The following is a 17917-nucleotide window of genomic DNA, read 5'->3' as shown; positions in this document are numbered from 1 at the left end:
AAAGGTAGAATGTCTATAGTAGATTTTATTTGGGTTATGAATCAGCATGAACAGTGTGAATGAGCTCTATCAGTCAAATTCCTGTCAGTCATCAGGGGACCTCCACTAAAGCGACATGTATGCTCAGATCAAGGCAAACCGCAACAAGCTGTGCTTCATCCTCGACAGGCCTTCATATGAAGTCCAATCTGACGTGATGTCAATGTCCTGTCACTTAGCACTGACAACAGAGTCACACTCCATAAAAATCAGCAACAATCTGGCCATCTCTGAGTCGAGCTGACACTTTGACATGACCACACACACACACACGATAATTGGACATTGTGTGTGGCCGTGGCCAGCCACCGGGGCTCTGTCACTATGGAAACAGGAGGAATGTTCCAGGGAACGCTGAACAAGAGTCCCTCTCGGGACAAGACAGAAAGGGCCTTAAAGGGCCCATATCGTGGACATTTTTATGTAACAAAGTTTCAAAATATACTGTTCACTCCTCAGTCCAAATATGGAAGCTATGTAGCAAAAAAAAGCCTGAAGTCATTGTTTTTGTGATGTCACAAAAAAACAACCCATTTACACGTATCCCACTTATTCAGCCTACAGCAGTTCAGCCCCGCCCATTCAAGTTAAGGAGTGAAGTTATAAGGAGTGTTTCAGCCTGGACTGCTTTTTTGAATGAGGCAATCATTAAAAGGTCATTTGCATATATCTGTCTTAAAGGCACAGTAACAAAAACAGCCTGTTTAACCCTTAGAACCCAAGAATTTTGGGGAATTTTGGATCATTACAATTACAAATGCAATTATACAGTATTTACATGAGACAGTCATACATGCCATATGTTGTTATTTTCAGGAGACCCTGGGCTACTCAGATATGCCATTGTTTGACATGTAAATGCTAACAGAAATTTGATATCTTTATGAATTTGGCTAATTTTTGATCAAAAATTTACCTAGCGCCTGCAAAATTGCGTAATTTTGCTTATAGAGATCTTAAAAACAAGCAACACCTCAGATACCTTTTTAGAAATTGTTAGTCTGGAGTGTCTGTGAGCTGTAAGCGCAATAATTTTGATGGTGATTTATTCTGTTGGTTATTATGAGTAAAAATAAACAATTAGCATAAGGCAGCCATGTTTTTTTATTGATTTTCTGTCCTCTTGGATTCATGCTGAGCGCTAAAACTCAGCAAGACAGGCTTTATTTTTTAATTACAAATCGAGTTGCATATTTAATATCATATATTTTTTTATACTTAATAATTGCCATATTTATTGTTATTTATCTGTTAAAATGTGTTTCAGGGCCTTTTGTGTGATTCTGAGGGGGAAAGAGGGAAAGCGCACTCATTATTGACTGAATCATTGCTAAAATCTCACTCTGGACTCACAGGGTAATGATGGTCAATGTGACGTGTGAATAGCGTCGCTGTTTTAAAGGGATAAAGAGGGTTGGAAAATGAATTATAAATGTTTTTAATGGACTGTCATAAGTGGGGAAAAATGAAGGATATGGGAGCTTTCAGCGCATAGCATAGCTTGCGGATAACTGCTGGAATCCAAGTTACCACGCAACCTCTAATCCTAAACATTCCCCCTTAAAGATGAACTACATATACTTAAGCAGGGCGAAAGACACTTACAGGCATATCTCGAGTTATAAAACGATAAACATCTGCCATCTGACCGCCAATCAAAGGCATGGCCGCTTGGTGAGGGAGTGTGATGAATCGGCAGCTGACGGAAGGCTGGAAGAGCTCCGTGTTTTGGGGGATTTGCGTGTTGTGGTTGTTTTGGGTGAGCTCTGGGGAGGCTTTAGCAGCGGAAAGCTGAGGGCTTTCTTTCCTCTTCATGGTGCCTGTGCGATGATAATGGATTCTCTGCAGCAGTGAAACTTAACTCAGCCAAACAGACGCTGCCACCTGAGCGCGGTTCCCACAATTCCCAGCAACTTTAACTCTGGCTCAGATGTTGCAGCGTAAGGGGAGGGGAGCGGGGATGGGGGAGGGGAGGGGGTTCTCGGTCTTCACCGTTTCGTGTTTGTGACATCTCCCTCGACTGGAACAGAGGCCGGACAGAGCGTGGAGAATCGAAGTGATCTGAGTAACTTAATCCTCCTCCACCCAGAACACACTTTCCACACCGCTGTATACAATACGTCTTCTTTTTTCCCCCCTTTCTAGGTTGCCATGGTGACGGAAGGAAACAAAGCGTATACAGAGGGTACCCCTTTTGCCCCCTGTGCCCGTCTGCCCCTGTCTCCAACCCTTGGCACACACACACGTCCCCATACCCATAAGGGGACCATATGACAGAGGTCAGTGAATACAGAGCAACTTCAGGCTTTAGAAATCTACAGGACAGAACACATTAACCCATTCTTATCCAGCTACATTTAGTATGAACAGGAAAAAGGCCAAAGAACTTGTTCTGAGTGGTCTCAAGTGGGGCTTCCCAAACATTTTAGAAGTCAAGCACCTCATGAAACTGCAATAATTGCAGTAACATTTTTTTACTTACAAGAATTAAAGTTTAACATCATTTTTTAATTAAAAATTTAACTAACATGCTAAAAGTCTGATTACTATGGTAAGCCATTCTCCTATTTGTCTTTATTTCATGAAAATTAAATTTTAACTAGTAAATATTTAAATCTTGATATCAGGAATTCAATTTGCACATGCAAATTCCTCAAGTAATTTTTTACATTTTGATTAGTAAAAAAATCAGTTTTAACTAGTAAATTCATTTTGACTAGTAATGTGTAAATTCATGTGTACATTGAATTCCCTTGTAAAATACTGTATACTGTAAAATGGAAAACAGGGATAAAAGCTAAAACTGCTTGCAATGAAATCAATTTGAATATGTAATTAGAACCTCAACATGTGGAACTGCTCACTTATACGGATTACAAGCTAAACCTACTTTCCACACACAGGAGGGGGATTCGCCAAACATAGAATGTGCCCATTTAAAGTGCAGCGCCAGTTTAATCTGCCAGTCAGAAATCCTGCTCAAACAAGTCTACAGCACTTAGAATGTTTACTGGGGAAAATTGGAAAATGACCTCCAGTGTGGTTCAGGAGCAATTTTTGCATGATTTTGGTGTTTTATAAATCCTACTGCCATATGTAAATGACATAAAAGTGATAATAAGATAGATAAAACGCCTCACATCTCACAAACAGTAAAACTTCATAGTAATCCTCGTTTATGAATCAGCAAATGTGTTACCAAACACGTTGCTCTTCACGTCACGGTAAACGTGGCACTACGTTTTACGAATTTGCCCCATAATGTCTTCTGTATTTATAAAAATGAATTTTCATTAAGCATAAACAAACACTTGATAACTGCACTTCTTGCTGCTGGTATTAAAGGCCACAATTCAAAGATCCTCACAAGTTGCTTTATGCATGTCCAGTTTTGCAGAGTGAGTCCGAGTTGAGTCTCCAGTCTTTAGCAGAGAATTTTTGTTATTAGCTGCTAGCATCAAATGATGAGCCTTTCAGTATAGACGACCCTTCAGTCTGAAGGACCTAACTGAAGTGCTACCCGCAGTAAATGAGGTGTTTAAAGGTAAGAGACAAAAACACTATAGTTTGTATAGCAAGTATGCTAGCTAGCTAGTGTAACAGCTAATCAAGCTACTTTAGCTAAATTATGCTTGCTATCCAAACCGCTTGCTAGCCAAATGTTTCATATTGCTTAGTTTCTTTCCTTAAAACACCATTTTCACTGCATGTTTGTTACGCCCATCAGACTGAAGGTTTTCTCTAATGAAAAGCTTCTTATTTTAGCTGTGTTGAACCTGACGCTGCTCTGAACTGCAGTAGGACAGCATTATACTAATGGCTGCTTTTGACCACAGCGAAACTGACAGGTGAAGTTGCCCAAAATGGAAGGTTGGATTTACTGCATTAAGGTGCTAATTTAATCAGTTTGGTTTGTTTTTTTTCCTCAGGCTAAAATTTAAGAAGTCTGAGTCAAGTAGCAAGTCAGTTAAGGGTGATTCTGATTCAAGTCGTAAGTCAGTCAACATGCTCAACTTGAGTCCGAGTCACTGACACGAGTCCTGATAACACAGGAGTGGTTTGGAAGCAGCAGCGGTGCAGAAACGGATGGGTTCCAGCTTCAGATCTAAAATGCACTTCACTTAGCTGTGCTCTCATGGAAAAAACAAAAAAGTGCCCTGATCCAGCATCCTTACAAACTGCTTGTCCCACGTTGACACCCACAGTGACAGACCACTTGTCTAAAGTGATGAATTTTTCTAAAGCTACACCTTGGATGAACATCTAACAAAAAACATGTGAACGTTTTCATTACATTTCATTACTTATATTCACAATCACATTTGGATTTTTTATTGTTTTGGTCAATATTAGTAGCCCTATGTGACCAAGATGTAATATTATAAGTGATAAACTCACTTTTGAAGACTTATGGTTTGATGTTTTTAAAAAATGTCTTCAGAGATCTGAAAAAACATGAACCAAAGGACATCTGACATACGCTATATGGCCAAAAGTTTGTGGACAGCCCTCCAAACAACTGAGTTCAGATGAGTCGACCACCCTTTTTGTTAACAGGTGTATAAAATCAAGGCACTAGAAAGGGTCATACTGGATGCAGTATGAAGCAGTTTCATAGTGTTACCTTTGCTTAAAGTCAGTTTGTGAAATTTCCGTTCTGCTAGATCTGCCCCGGTCGACTGTAGGCACTATTATTGTAAAATGAAAGCATCTAGGAGCTGCCACGAAGCAGCAGACTGCGCAAACTCAGAGAGCTGAGCTGCTGAGTGCTGAGCAGTTGGGCATAAAAATCGCCTACCCTCTGTAGCATCACTCATTACAGAGTTTCAAACCGCCTCTGGAAGCAGCATCAGGGTTTCCATTTCTAGCTTCATGAAATGGGTTTCCGAGCAGCTGCACATAGGCCTAAGATCACTATGCGCAATGCCAAGTGTCGGCTGGAGTGGTGTAAAGCACCATCACTGCACTCTGGAGCAGTGGAAATGTTCTCTGGAGTGATGAATCACGCTTCACTCTCTGTCAGTCTGATAGACGAATCTGGGTTTGGTGGCTGCCAGGAGAACACCACCTACTAGAACGCATTGTGCCAAGAGTAAAGTTTGGTGGAGGAGGAATAATGGTCTGGGGCTGTTTTTAGGGTTTGGGCATCTTCGTTCCAGTGAAGGGGAATCATAATGCTACAGCATACAAAGACATTTTAGACAACTATATGCTTCCAACTTATAGTGTGGGCAAGGCCTTTTTTCCTGTTCCAGCATGACTGAGCCCCAGTGCACAAAGCGAGCTCCATAAAGACACAGTTTGACGAGTTTGGTGAGGAGGAACCCCAGTGGCCCGCACAGATCCCTGACCTCAACCCCACTGAACACATTTGGGATGAATCTGAACACTGATTGCAAGCCAGGCCTTCTTGTCCAGTAACAGTACCTGACCCCACAAATGCTCTTTTGACTAAATGGGCCCAAATTCCCACAGACACACTCCAACATCTTCTCGCAAACCTTCCCAGAAGAGTGGAGGCTGTTATAGCTGTAACAAGTTCATATAGATGTGATGGTCAGCTGTCCACATACTTTTGGCCATATAGTGTATCACATATGGACAATAATGGCTTAAAACTCCTCTTACCTCCTCTCGTTGTCATCCAGATGGGCAAAAAGCACATTCTTAGAGATGGCCTTAGCCAAAGCTGTCATCGTCTTGTAGTCCTTTGGGATGACCTGCATACATACAAACACAACAGCGAGCGTAAATGTTACGTTTTTGTTTTATTTTGTTTCTGAATATGTTATAATGTGTAATAAAAGCTGTGGCATATTTTATATTGTGCCACATGTGGTTAGTATAGTGTAGTGGGTAACACCTCTGCCTTCTACGCTGTAGACTGGGGTTCAATCCCCGATTGGGTAAACACCCTGCACTATACCAATAAGAGTCCTTGGGCAAGACTCCTAACACTACCCTACCTGTGTAAAATGGTCAAAATTGTAAGTTGCTCTGGATAAGAGTGCCTGCCAAATGCTGTAAATGTAAATATTGCATGTTTCATATTTTCTTACCAATATTTTAAAATCAGCAAATAAACACAAATTGTGAGTGAAATGCACATAAGTGTGTCCTCTGTAGAGGATGTGTTCACTTATTTTCGCTTTGAAAATGAACAAAATACTTTTAAATGTTTGCATACAACTGTATATGTTAACGACCTCTGTTCTGATTGGCTGCCTTGTATTATGCCTCTTCCAAAAGAAGCATTAAATATTGCAACAAAAGGTCTCATGGCACATTTTCTGTCTGACAACAAACACAATCAGGGACTGATATAGTAAGTGTGCGCAGTACCCTCCCTCCAGTCATGAAATCTGATCATAAGTGGTCTCCAGAGACCCATGAAAATGCCAGGTGTAAATAAATAAACATACCTCTCGCTGTCCACTTATGGTCAGATCAATCAAGCGGATGTTAATGCCAGATTTAACAGGGCCTCAGTCAGCCTGCTGTGTGCATGGCAAAATGACTCAAAAGACTATCTAAAACTCTATATTTGCTGGTTAAGTTTACTGACTCATTTAAAGCGGACATGAGAAAGCATTAGCGAAGCAGCGTCAAGTCTGATTCTTTCCAGGGTCACTGCAGTCCACTCAGAGATCACCCACTACGTGGTTCCGATGCCATTTTCTCAACAGCTGCTTACAGGCTTCTCCCACAGCTCTCAACCATGTCTTCATTGATGCCCTCAAAGCCTCTTTCAAATTTCATTTCAGGGTGAAATTTCTCTTTACAAGCTTCCTGTTGATCCAAACTCTGAGGCAATAATGTTTTAACGTCCGAAAGCATTAACGTAATTGCCGGCGCAGCGCGCACCGCTGAGGGCCCACGCGCCTGCGTCACGCTCAACCTTTACCATTAAAGCTGAATCATGTTCAGATAATCATTCATTGTGAGTGTGTGTGTGTGGCGTGATTCCTTGTATTACTGTCATAATGGATACGCAGGATCATAGGAGGCACCGCGAGGTAAAGATTTTATTAGCAAAATTTTACATAAAACCTAAAGAAATGGGTTGAATAATCTTATTATCATCATACAAACATCTTATAATGAGAAATATTCAACATACGGACTAATTTGAGAAGATTTCACATACCAAGACAGCAGTGAGGCTACAGATTCAGGTGATAAGCAGCTCAGGTTAGAATTCTGTTTTCTTTCTATAGTATGGCAACTTGGGGACAGTGTGATGCCCCCCCCCCTTCTTATTTTCTCTCCTGATCCAAAAGTGAGGCCAAATCTAATCTCAACATATTTACAGAATGACTGTGGTCTAATTAACTCTGAAATTTCATCCAGGAAGGTATTCCTGATACGGACACAATATCACAGTAGCAACATCAGGTTCAGCTCAGCTTTTTCAGTGTTGATCATTCTTCCCTCAAGCCTTCATGCCTATCAAGCCTTTTCTAGATTTGCTCCTCATCTCTGGAACATTTTTCTACCACATCTTCTTCCAAGTCTGGTGGTCTAATTCTCTTTCCATATGTAAATTAAATTGCAAACCCATCTCTTCTCTCTAGCCTATAAACGATAACTAGGACCACTCACAGTCAGGGGGAGGTCTCAGAACAAAGTGCACAGTGATTCTTATAAGAAATGAAGCAGTGATCAGGACCAATCACAGTCAGGGGGAGGTCTCAAAGCAAACAATGAGATGATTAGGACCACTCACAGTCAGGGGGAGGTCTGAAAGCTAACAATGAGGTGATTAAGACCAATCACAGTCAGGGGGAGGTCTCGAAGCTAACAATGAGGTGATTAAGGCCAATCACAGTCAGGGGGAGGTCTGAAAGCAAACAATGAGGTGATTAAGGCCAATCACAGTCAGGGGGAGGTCTGAAAGAAAACAATGAGGTGATTAAGACCAATCACAGTCAGGGGGAGGTCTGAAAGCAAACAATGGGGTGATTAAGACCAATCACAGTCAGGGGGAGGCCTCAGAACAAACAACAGGTGACTAAGACCAATCACAGTCAGGGGAGGCCTCAGAACAAACAACAGGTGACTAAGACCAATCACAGTCAGGGGAGGCCTCAGAACAAACAATGAGGTGATTAAGACCAATCACAGTCAGGGGGAGGTCTGAAAGCAAACAACAGGTGACTAAGACCAATCACAGTCAGGGGGAGGCCTCAGAACAAACAACAGGTGACTAAGACCAATCACAGTCAGGGGGAGGTCTCAGAACAAACAACAGGTGACTAAGACCAATCACAGTCAGGGGGGAGGCCTCAGAACAAACAACAGGTGACTAAGACCAATCACAGTCAGGGGGAGGCCTCAGAACAAACAACAGGTGACTAAGACCAATCACAGTCAGGGGGAGGCCTCAGAACAAACAACAGGTGACTAAGACCAATCACAGTCAGGGGGAGGCCTCAGAACAAACAACAGGTGACTAAGACCAATCACAGTCAGGGGAGGTCTCAGAACAAACAACAGGTGACTAAGACCAATCACAGTCAGGGGGAGTTCTCAGAACAAACAACAGGTGACTAAGACCAATCACAGTCAGGAGGAGGTCTCAGAACAAACAACAGGTGACTAAGACCAATCACAGTCAGGAGGAGGTCTCAGAACAAACAACAGGTGACTAAGACCAATCACAGTCAGGGGGAGGCCTCAGAACAAACAACAGGTGACTAAGACCAATCACAGTCAGGAGGAGGTCTCAGAACAAACAACAGGTGACTAAGACCAATCACAGTCAGGGGGAGGCCTCAGAACAAACAACAGGTGACTAAGACCAATCACAGTCAGGGAGAGGTCTCAGAACAAACAACAGGTGACTAAGACCAATCACAGTCAGGGGGAGTTCTCAGAACAAACAACAGGTGACTAAGACCAATCACAGTCAGGGAGAAGTCTCAGAACAAACAACAGGTGACTAAGACCAATCACAGTCAGGGAGAGGTCTCAGAACAAACAACAGGTGACTAAGACCAATCACAGTCAGGGGGAGTTCTCAGAACAAACAACAGGTGACTAAGACCAATCACAGTCAGGGGGAGGTCTCAGAACAAACAACAGGTGACTAAGACCAATCACAGTCAGGGGGAGGCCTCAGAACAAACAATGTGGTGATTAGAAGTTCTGTTTAGCAGCCAGCGCACATTGTATCACACTGAAACCACTCCATCGCTTTGGCCCAAAAGACCTCAAAACGTTTCTTTTGTTTGACGTATATTATCAGTTGAACGATTAAGTTGACGTAGGGGTTCAGCAGAGATGTACAGCACTGTATCTAGAGTTTCTACTCAAATTTAGGTCCTCAGATAAACATAAAAACTTTGTTTGCAGGTGTGTATTACTGAGACACTGTTCAAGACGTGACCCTGCAGGTGACTGTTGTGGGCAGCAGGCGCTGTGGCCCACGCTTCACTGCCCTCTCAATTACAGCCTGCTGATGTGCTTCAGTCTCAGTGTCATTAGTCCATAATTAATGCACCATCATGTTAATCACATCCTAACAAGCAGGACAGATGAGCTGGCAGAGATGGAAGGACAAGAGGGGCCTGTTTACACTTGGCATTAACATCCATTCGTGATCCGATCGTGATGACTGGATCATTTAATCAGGACACAGTGTGTTTACACTCGGCCTTTTCAAACGTAGATACTGCGTCCTGACACTGACTAGATCTCATTTCTGTTAAAGTGAACTTGAGGTCAAAACAAACCTTTTTTGCCTTGTTTGTTGTTTGATCTGCTATCAAAAAGTTATGACTTTTGTCTCACCTACAAAATATCTTCTGATTTTTTATTTTACCAGTGTGCACCAGCAGGCGGTGTAAAATAATATTAACCAACATACATACATACATCATCTAAACCGCTTATCCTTCTGGGTCGCGGTGGGGTGCTGGAGCCTATCCCAGCTGTCATTGGGCGGAAGGCAGGATACACCCTGGACGGGTCGCCAGTCCATCGCAGGGCAATATTAACCAACAATTATATTGTATTTAAATAATTGTATAACTGTATAATTATTTAGCCAGTATACCGGTCCCTCCAGGGTTGGATGGAGTGGTGTAAAACACGCCTCCACTGGATTCTGGAGCAGTGGAAACGTATTCTGTGGAGTGACGAATCAGGCTTCTTTATCTGTCAGTCTGATGGACGAGTCTGGGTTTGGTTAATGCCAGTAGAACATTAGCTGCCTGACTGTATTGTGCCAGTTGTAAAGTTTGGTTGAGGAGGGATGATGCTCTGGGATTGTTTTCAGAGCTTGGCCTAGAACCCTTAGTTCCAGTGAAGGGAAATCTTAATGCTTCAACAGAACAAGGCATTTTGGACAATTCTATGCTTCCAACTTTGTGGGAACAGTTTGGGGAAGAACCTTTTCTGTTCCAGCATGACTAAGCCCCAGTGCACAAAGCAAGGTCCATAAAGGCCTGGCTGGGTGAGTTTGGTGTGGAAGAACTTGACCAGCCTTGACAGAGCCCTGATCTCAACCCCAACAAGCACCTTTGGAGTGAACTAGAACAGAAACTGCAAGGCAGGCCCTCTCGTCCAACATCAGTGTCTGACCTCACAAATGCTCTTCTGGATAAATTCTGTTATAGCTGCAAAGGGGGACCAACTCCATATTAATGCCTATGTATTTAGAATGGGATGTCATAAAAGCTCCTGTGGGTGTGATGTGTAGGTATGTGTAGGTACTTGGCAGAGCTTCTTCATCTATATGTCCCATCCTGTATCTTGAAATCACAAAATCTAGGCCTACTTCATGTTCCTAGATTTAAATTGGCTTCTATGGGTGGTCAATCATTTAATGTAGTAGCTCCCAAGTTATGGAATACTCTCCCACTGTCTATTCGGGATGCGACCTCTCTGTCTTCATTTAAATCTCTGTTAAAGACTTGTTTTCACTGTGTTATCATTGTTCCGTTTATACTTGAATGTTTGCCTGTGTTGTCCTTTTGTTTAATGTGTTGTTGTTTAATGTGTTGATGCTCTCTGATTGTAAAGCGTCCTTGAGCATGGGAAAGCCGCTATATAAATAAAAGTGATGATGATGATGATGATGATGATATTGGGAAAAAAATCAATTTAAAAATTATGGCTCATTTTATGTGTTATTTTTTTCCAATATGTTAATCTCAGCATATAAATACAAATTGTGCAATAAAATGTTCATAAAAAGTATATTTTTAAGTTGTTGCCCTGTAGATTATGTGTTAACTTTTCAACACTTTCACACTTTTATTGTAACTTTTTTTCCCTTAGAAAATCAACGTTATTTGACATGGTGTTTAAACTTTCGCACATGACTGTAAGCCATGTCAGTACAGTCGGTCAAAGTCACAAATAGATAAGCTATTATTCTGATTATATAATCAGTCATAATCTTGAGAAAATAAGCCATTATTTCAATATTGTGGGTCAAAATATTGAGAAAAGAAGTCATTATTTTGATATAGTCAGTGAAAATATTGAGAAAAAAAGCCACTTTTACATAATCAGTCATTTTCTGATGGTTCTGGTATGTGTATCATCAATCAAAATCTAAGCAGTTAAGCAATAGTTTTGAGATGAAAAAAATAAATAAATACTCAACATAAATCATAATTTTGACCTATACCAGCCAGCAACAGATCTGGGGGACAAAAAGGCGATGCTTTTCTTCTTTAGCTGGTGGGAATGGGCTTCCAAATTAACCTTCTGGGTCATGGTGTACTTTGTTCCTGCTACTTTGTTCCTGTCGCAGCAAAGAGGGAGGCATTTTTTCTGTTCGGAATAAAAGTGGGGGAGCAAAATTGCCCATTTAATAATAAATAATAAAAGTAGAGGCGCTCTGACCTCACTCGCTCTACAGCTCTACTGCTGAGGCAAACCTAGAGCGCCTGATCTTAGAGGCGTTGAGGAACCTCACCATCCTACCGGAAGCAGGATACTTCAGTGCACGTGTCTCACCTTCCGGACGTAGCTGACCGCATCTTCCTCTGTGTAAACCTCAGCACTGACCCCTCCCCTCCTGCGCCGGGCCTTGACAACAGGGTTTGGAGGTGGAGGGGAGACCTCGTCATCATGAGAATCCGACTGAGAGCTGGACTTCTGCCGCGCCAAAATCTGCTTGCATTCTTCCTGCAGAGAAAAAGAGAGGGAGAGAGAGAGAAAGAGAGAGAGAGAGAGAGAGAGAGAGAGAGAGAGAGAGACAGGGTAAGACCTTCTCTTACAATGTGATCATTTTTACACAGGCAGGCGAAGGTAATGTTAGGAGTCTTGCCCATGGACTTTCTGGTATAGTGTAGAGTGATCGCCTAGGCAGGGGACTAAACCCCTGTATAACTGCTTATTTACCTTTTAACCCTGAAGATTAGCGCACAGACTGCTGGTCACCATAGCAACGCAGACAACGGTCTCACCTAGCTAGTAGCTAATGAAAAAGCACAGAGAGAGAGAGTTAAGAGGAACACGGATAAGTTGGAGACTTATTTGCATTTATAATCACTCCAGCTGGTTTCCTGATACGTTTAATCTGCAACAAGAAGCTGTCAAACACCAAAAAGTTAGCTTCTCGTTTGAATTCTCCCGTTCCACCTTAAATGGTGCCACAGTTACATTCTGGCGCCTCAGGCACCATTTAAGATGGAACAGGAAAATTTGAATGAGAAGCTGGCGAATGAGAAGCGACTTCAGCCTCATAAAAAGCCAAATATAGAGAGACATTTTTGTGTAAAAGTTTCCTGCCAGAGATGCGAGAAAAGCAGCTATAGTTCTGCTCTGTTCTAATGGCCAGTTTATGTAGTTTTTCACCTGTCTGTGTATCAATATGGCCCTCACTGTCTTGTAACCTTCCTCCAAAGCTCATCCAACCTCACAGCAGCAGCTATGAAAGAACACAAGTATGGATAGCACACACAGGAACCTAAGCCGATCCGCCCTGCTCGAGTCCTTCTGCTGTTTTCCGAGAACATTGTGGCAGCAGACGATCGTAAACAGATGCAGGTGCAGTTTGTTCTTCCCAATGCAACCACTCATAACTCATCTCGCTGAATAATTCACCGGCGACGCTAATGACAACAGGGTGTGCGTGTTTGTGTCTGGATGAGGGTGCAGAGCGCATTCGCACAGGACGCAGGCGGGCGCATGTGTTTACGCGCACACGTGTTCGTGCTTAACTGCAGCTGCAGCTGTGGCAGCCAAACGCTGACAAAGAGATCAAGCCCCAGCACAAAGGACCGGGCACAGACAGACAGACACACTGAAGCACAACAGAGCCCTGCAGCACCGTTAGAAGGTCTGTGATAATGTTATTCAGACCCAGACTCACCTACCAATAGCCATGTCCACCATTTGGCAGGAATGGGACGCTTCACCAGGGTTAATGCACAATGTTTAAGGCCTATTACTTACGTTTGGAGACATTCTTGATGATAAGGAACCACTTAGTGATATAAAGGAAGCCCATTCCGTCCCAGGCTTCGTCTATTTCTTACAACTTAGGCTTCATGCAGCCTCTAGAAACACATCCTTTGCTTAGTTCTTTCCAAGTTGCATCCATATCCCGGGACACAGTAGCTACTCTCTATTTATTTATTTCTAACACTCATCATGTGCTTGGTTTATCAAAAAATTGGACTTGTGGTCTAGCTATACACTCTCAAGAAAATAAAGGTACTAAACTGTCACTGGGGCAGTTCCCCTCTTTTCACTGGGGTGGTACCCTTAAGGGTACATCACAGTACCTTTAGTCAGGGAACATAACTGTACCATAATTTCTAAGTTTCTAAGTTGTACTGACTCCACACAACACGTCTCGTCTCCATTGCTCTGTTTTAAAACATTCGGTTATGAAATGGTGCAAATCTGTACTTTTCACCTGGAAAAACGTATTTAAGGTTCACAATTGGACCTTAAAACCACTGTTGTACCTTTGAGGGAACATTTACATTGTTTGTACCTTGATGAATGAAAAATGTACCAGCACAGCACCTTTATTTCTAACAGTGTAGAGGACTCAGATCTGGATTGGGATTTGATTTGAAGCAATTTATTCATTTCCTCCAAAAACTTTGCTCTTTAGCTGATACACTATAAATTTGATTTTATATGACCCCTCACTGTTCCACGTCCTTTTTTGGATGTTTTGGTACTGCAGCGTGCCACTGCTAGACTGAATCGAGCAAAGGCCGACACTGCGGTGCTTGGTCTGCGGCAATTGACATGTTCAAATAAAGTGGAATAGGTCAGGTTTGAATTCATTTTACACATTTCACTAAATAAAAAAATTCAATGTTTTTTAATATCTTATAGTATAACAAAGTATAACAAACAGATTTCCACACACTCAAATATGGCACGTGTCAAATGTCTATTTTATTTATTGGACTGCTTGATGAAACCATGGTCAAGTTCCGTTGTCTTTTAGTCCTTCATCAGTGGTCAGATTAGACCACAAGACCCCTGTTGGCAGGATATTCTTGGTTGGCGGACTATTCTGGATAAGTTTAATATACAAGACAGCGTAGTTTACAGCACAGTCTTTAGGCATCATTTAATTTTTTTTTGGCCCCTTGATCTGACCCAAGTCTTTTAATATTGAGTATCAGCCAATACCATATGTATATATATATATATATATATATATATATATATATATATATATATATATATATATATGACTTAATTTCAGAAAATATGTGTTTCAGTAGTGACAATTCTCAATGTTACACACTGATTTTCAGACTTTGAGACACATTAAATTCAAAGCAATGGGATCTAAATGCTCACCATGTGGCTAGGGATGTGGGAGGGATGCAGTCTCACTTCCTGCTCTAGAATGCAGGGGCGTGGCAAAAATAAGGACAGAATAAAACTCATGTTTCTGTAGTGACATAAAATTAGTACAGTTTTTCATTTAAAAATTAACCTCATGACAAATCCAAAGCTTCCACCTTCACTTTAAAAGAAATCAAAAAGATCTTTAGAAAAACATATATATTTTATAATAAGTAAATAAAATGTAAGCATTATTTTCACAAGTGTAAATTCAGAGGTTAGGCTTTGGGGCAGACACCTCCCAATAGAAACCGCCTTATAAATGATAATTTTCTGTCTATTTCAGTTATTACCATCTCTATTAATGCCTTTAAATGGCTATGGCTTTACAACAGAGTTACAACACTGTAAATGTCTAAGGTCTGAATACTTCACTGCTTTTTTTCACAGTGTTACCTATGCATTCGGTAACTCAGTAGAATGATCCATTTAAATATTTGATTGCCTGTTTAAGCTCCCAACTGACGAGGGACACAGCTCGAGCTCAAATAAACAAACGTTACTCAGCGCTGCCTCTCCAAACGTGTTACAGCAACAAGACAAAACAAAGAACTTTTGTCAACCCAACTGACGAAAAAGCACCCAAATTTGTTGCTACAAGTATATCGCTGTTGTCAGAACAAAACCTCATATCTCCAAAATGAAAACTTTACAGGAGAAGGAAAAAATGACTTGACATTTAATGTAAGTCAATGCAACCAGATTTTTTTCCAAGTCATTTTGGGCCGTTTCTTTTGGCCAGTTCATCATGAAACTTACACATAATGTAAAGGAGAACAGGCATTTTCAAATCATGTAAAAACTGAAAAACGACAAAAATAGAGATACAATGTTTTGTTCCGTCAGCAGCAAAATGCTTACATTTTCATCAACCTGGGGACATCTGGTCCTTACAAAGAGATAAATACATGGCCACACACTAACACTCTCAATCTTTCTCTCTCCACTTCACAGCATCCTCACCGTTCGAGGTTTATGCTCATGAAATTCCTGATCAGCCTCACTTCCTCAATTCCCCGCGAGCTAAAAAACATAAGCACATGTAGCAATACTGCTGCGCATGCGCCCGGCACACAATCACGTACACATTACGCAGAGTCATTCCCTAAGGGAACGGAGCCAGCGGGGACGCAAGGGCACACAGACACGCACTGCAGGCTTGGAAAAGACAACGTTAATCAGCTTTCGGCTTCCCCTTCAGCCTCTGAGTGTAACCGTGAGTCGGTGCTCTGTGAGTCACGAGCTGGAGAAGCAAAAGTCACAAAAACAAAAAGGCGTCAGTCTCACCGCCACATCAGCACCGCATCAGGATGCAGGAACGGGAGAAGGGTGTCGCGAATCGAGCAAGCAGAGAGCAGAAAAGCGCACGCACCTGCGCGATCATTCCCGCTGTAGCGCCGGTCCTGCAGAGAGTTATTATTGTGTTTGGAATGAAAGGCCCTGATCCAGACCAGCTCGGTCCCATTCAGCAATGAGGACACAGACAAACGCACTCACCCGCATGAGCGCCAGCTTCATTAGAGAAAGCGAGGGTCTGCGCCGCCGCCACAACAAAACTGCATGGCCTAGTGTGTGCGAGAGAGAGAGAGAGAGAGAGAGGGAGAGAGGGAGAGAGAGAGACAGAGACAGTGGAAGACACAAGCTAAGAGGGTGAGATATGAAAAGAACGAGCGTAAGAGAGACTGGATGAATGAAGGAACGGATGCTATGGAAACAGAAGAGGAAATAGCCGATTCCCCTGCTCTCCCTCTCAGTCTCCACTCCTTCTGTCCATCTCTCCTTTCCTCCTCTCTCTCGCTCTTGCGCAGTTTCTCTGGATCAGCAGCCAGGAGCGCAGTCTTGTTTCTCGCCGTCGTCATGACGACCAGATATTGCAACATCCTCTCTATTGGAGGACACAGGCGGGAAGTGACATCAGCGCTTGCGCAAATGCCATCACACATCGCCGGCGCTGTGACACGCCAGGGCATCAACGGCACATTCACGCCAACACTGCAAATGCATTCATCGTTCAAGCCACTTTTCCAGTCTAAGCCCCAGAGAGGATGCATGAGAAGTCCACCAGCCCACCCGACCCATCCCGCTCTACAGAGCTAGTTTTATTTGCAAATGCCATTCAAGACGAGAACGGAAGCTCGATTTCTTTCATTTACCTGCTATGAAGATCAATGCCAGCAAAGAACATACCAACAATAAATGACATACTACAAAACACAAAGGCAAAGTTCATAAACACACTATAGTAGTTGCAGAACAATGTTCTTGATCATTTAATCAGGTTTATATAGTCATTCCAGGTAGTTGCTATGGACGCTGTGAAAAATGTAAATAAAAACAAAATGCATTGATGTGCAAATCATTTAAATCACCCTATATTTCATTGAAAATGCTTCAAAGACAACATATCAAATGTTGAAACTGAAAAATTTGATTGTTTTTTGAAAAATATTTGCCATTTTGAATCTGATGCCAGCAACACTTTCCAAAAAAGTTGGGACGGGGGCAACAATAGCTGGTAAAGTTGTGTAATGCTTAAAAAAACACCTGGTGGTTAATTGGCAACAGGTCAGTAATACGATTGGGTATAAAAAAGCATCCCAGAGAGGCGGAGTCTTTCAGAAGTAAAGATGAGGAGGGGTTCATCACTCTGTGAAAGACTGCACAATCAAATAGTGCAACAATTTAACAATAAAGTTTCTCAACGTAAAATAGCAAAGAACTTTTCATCATCTACGGTACAAAATATCATCAAAAGATTCAGAGAATCTGTAGAAAACTCTGTACAAGGCTGGGGCAAGGGACAAGGCTGAAAACCAGGATTTACTGGCTGTGATCTTTGGGCCTTCAGGCAGCACTTCATTAAAAACAGACATGATTCTGTAGTGGAAATCACTGTCTGGGCTTAGAAAAACTTCTAAAAACCACTGTCAATGAAAACAGTTCAGCGCTGCTTCCAAAAATGTTAATTAAAACTCTAAAACGCAAAGAAGAAATCATATATAAACAGGATCCAGAAATGCTGCCACCTTCTCTGGGCCAA

The 17917-nt window shown here is 42.0% G+C and overlaps 1 protein-coding gene across 2 annotated transcripts in view; it reads right to left on the bottom strand.

The window, feature by feature from the left end:
• prkar1b (protein kinase, cAMP-dependent, regulatory, type I, beta) overlaps positions 1-17917 on the bottom strand; it is a 116541-nt gene that overhangs the window by 75307 nt on the left and 23317 nt on the right. For both annotated transcript variants that reach the window (XM_036561518.1, XM_036561519.1), the window contains 2 exons: positions 12010-12180; positions 5668-5759 (listed from right to left, as the gene is read on the bottom strand). In XM_036561518.1, coding sequence (XP_036417411.1) covers positions 5668-5759; positions 12010-12180 — 263 coding nt within the window. The remainder of the gene's footprint in view (positions 1-5667; positions 5760-12009; positions 12181-17917) is intronic.

This window comes from Colossoma macropomum, unplaced genomic scaffold, assembly GCF_904425465.1.
Source record: "Colossoma macropomum unplaced genomic scaffold, Colossoma_macropomum, whole genome shotgun sequence".
In the NCBI taxonomy this organism is placed as follows: domain Eukaryota; kingdom Metazoa; phylum Chordata; class Actinopteri; order Characiformes; family Serrasalmidae; genus Colossoma; species Colossoma macropomum.
This window is presented reverse-complemented; position numbering and strand designations above follow the sequence as displayed.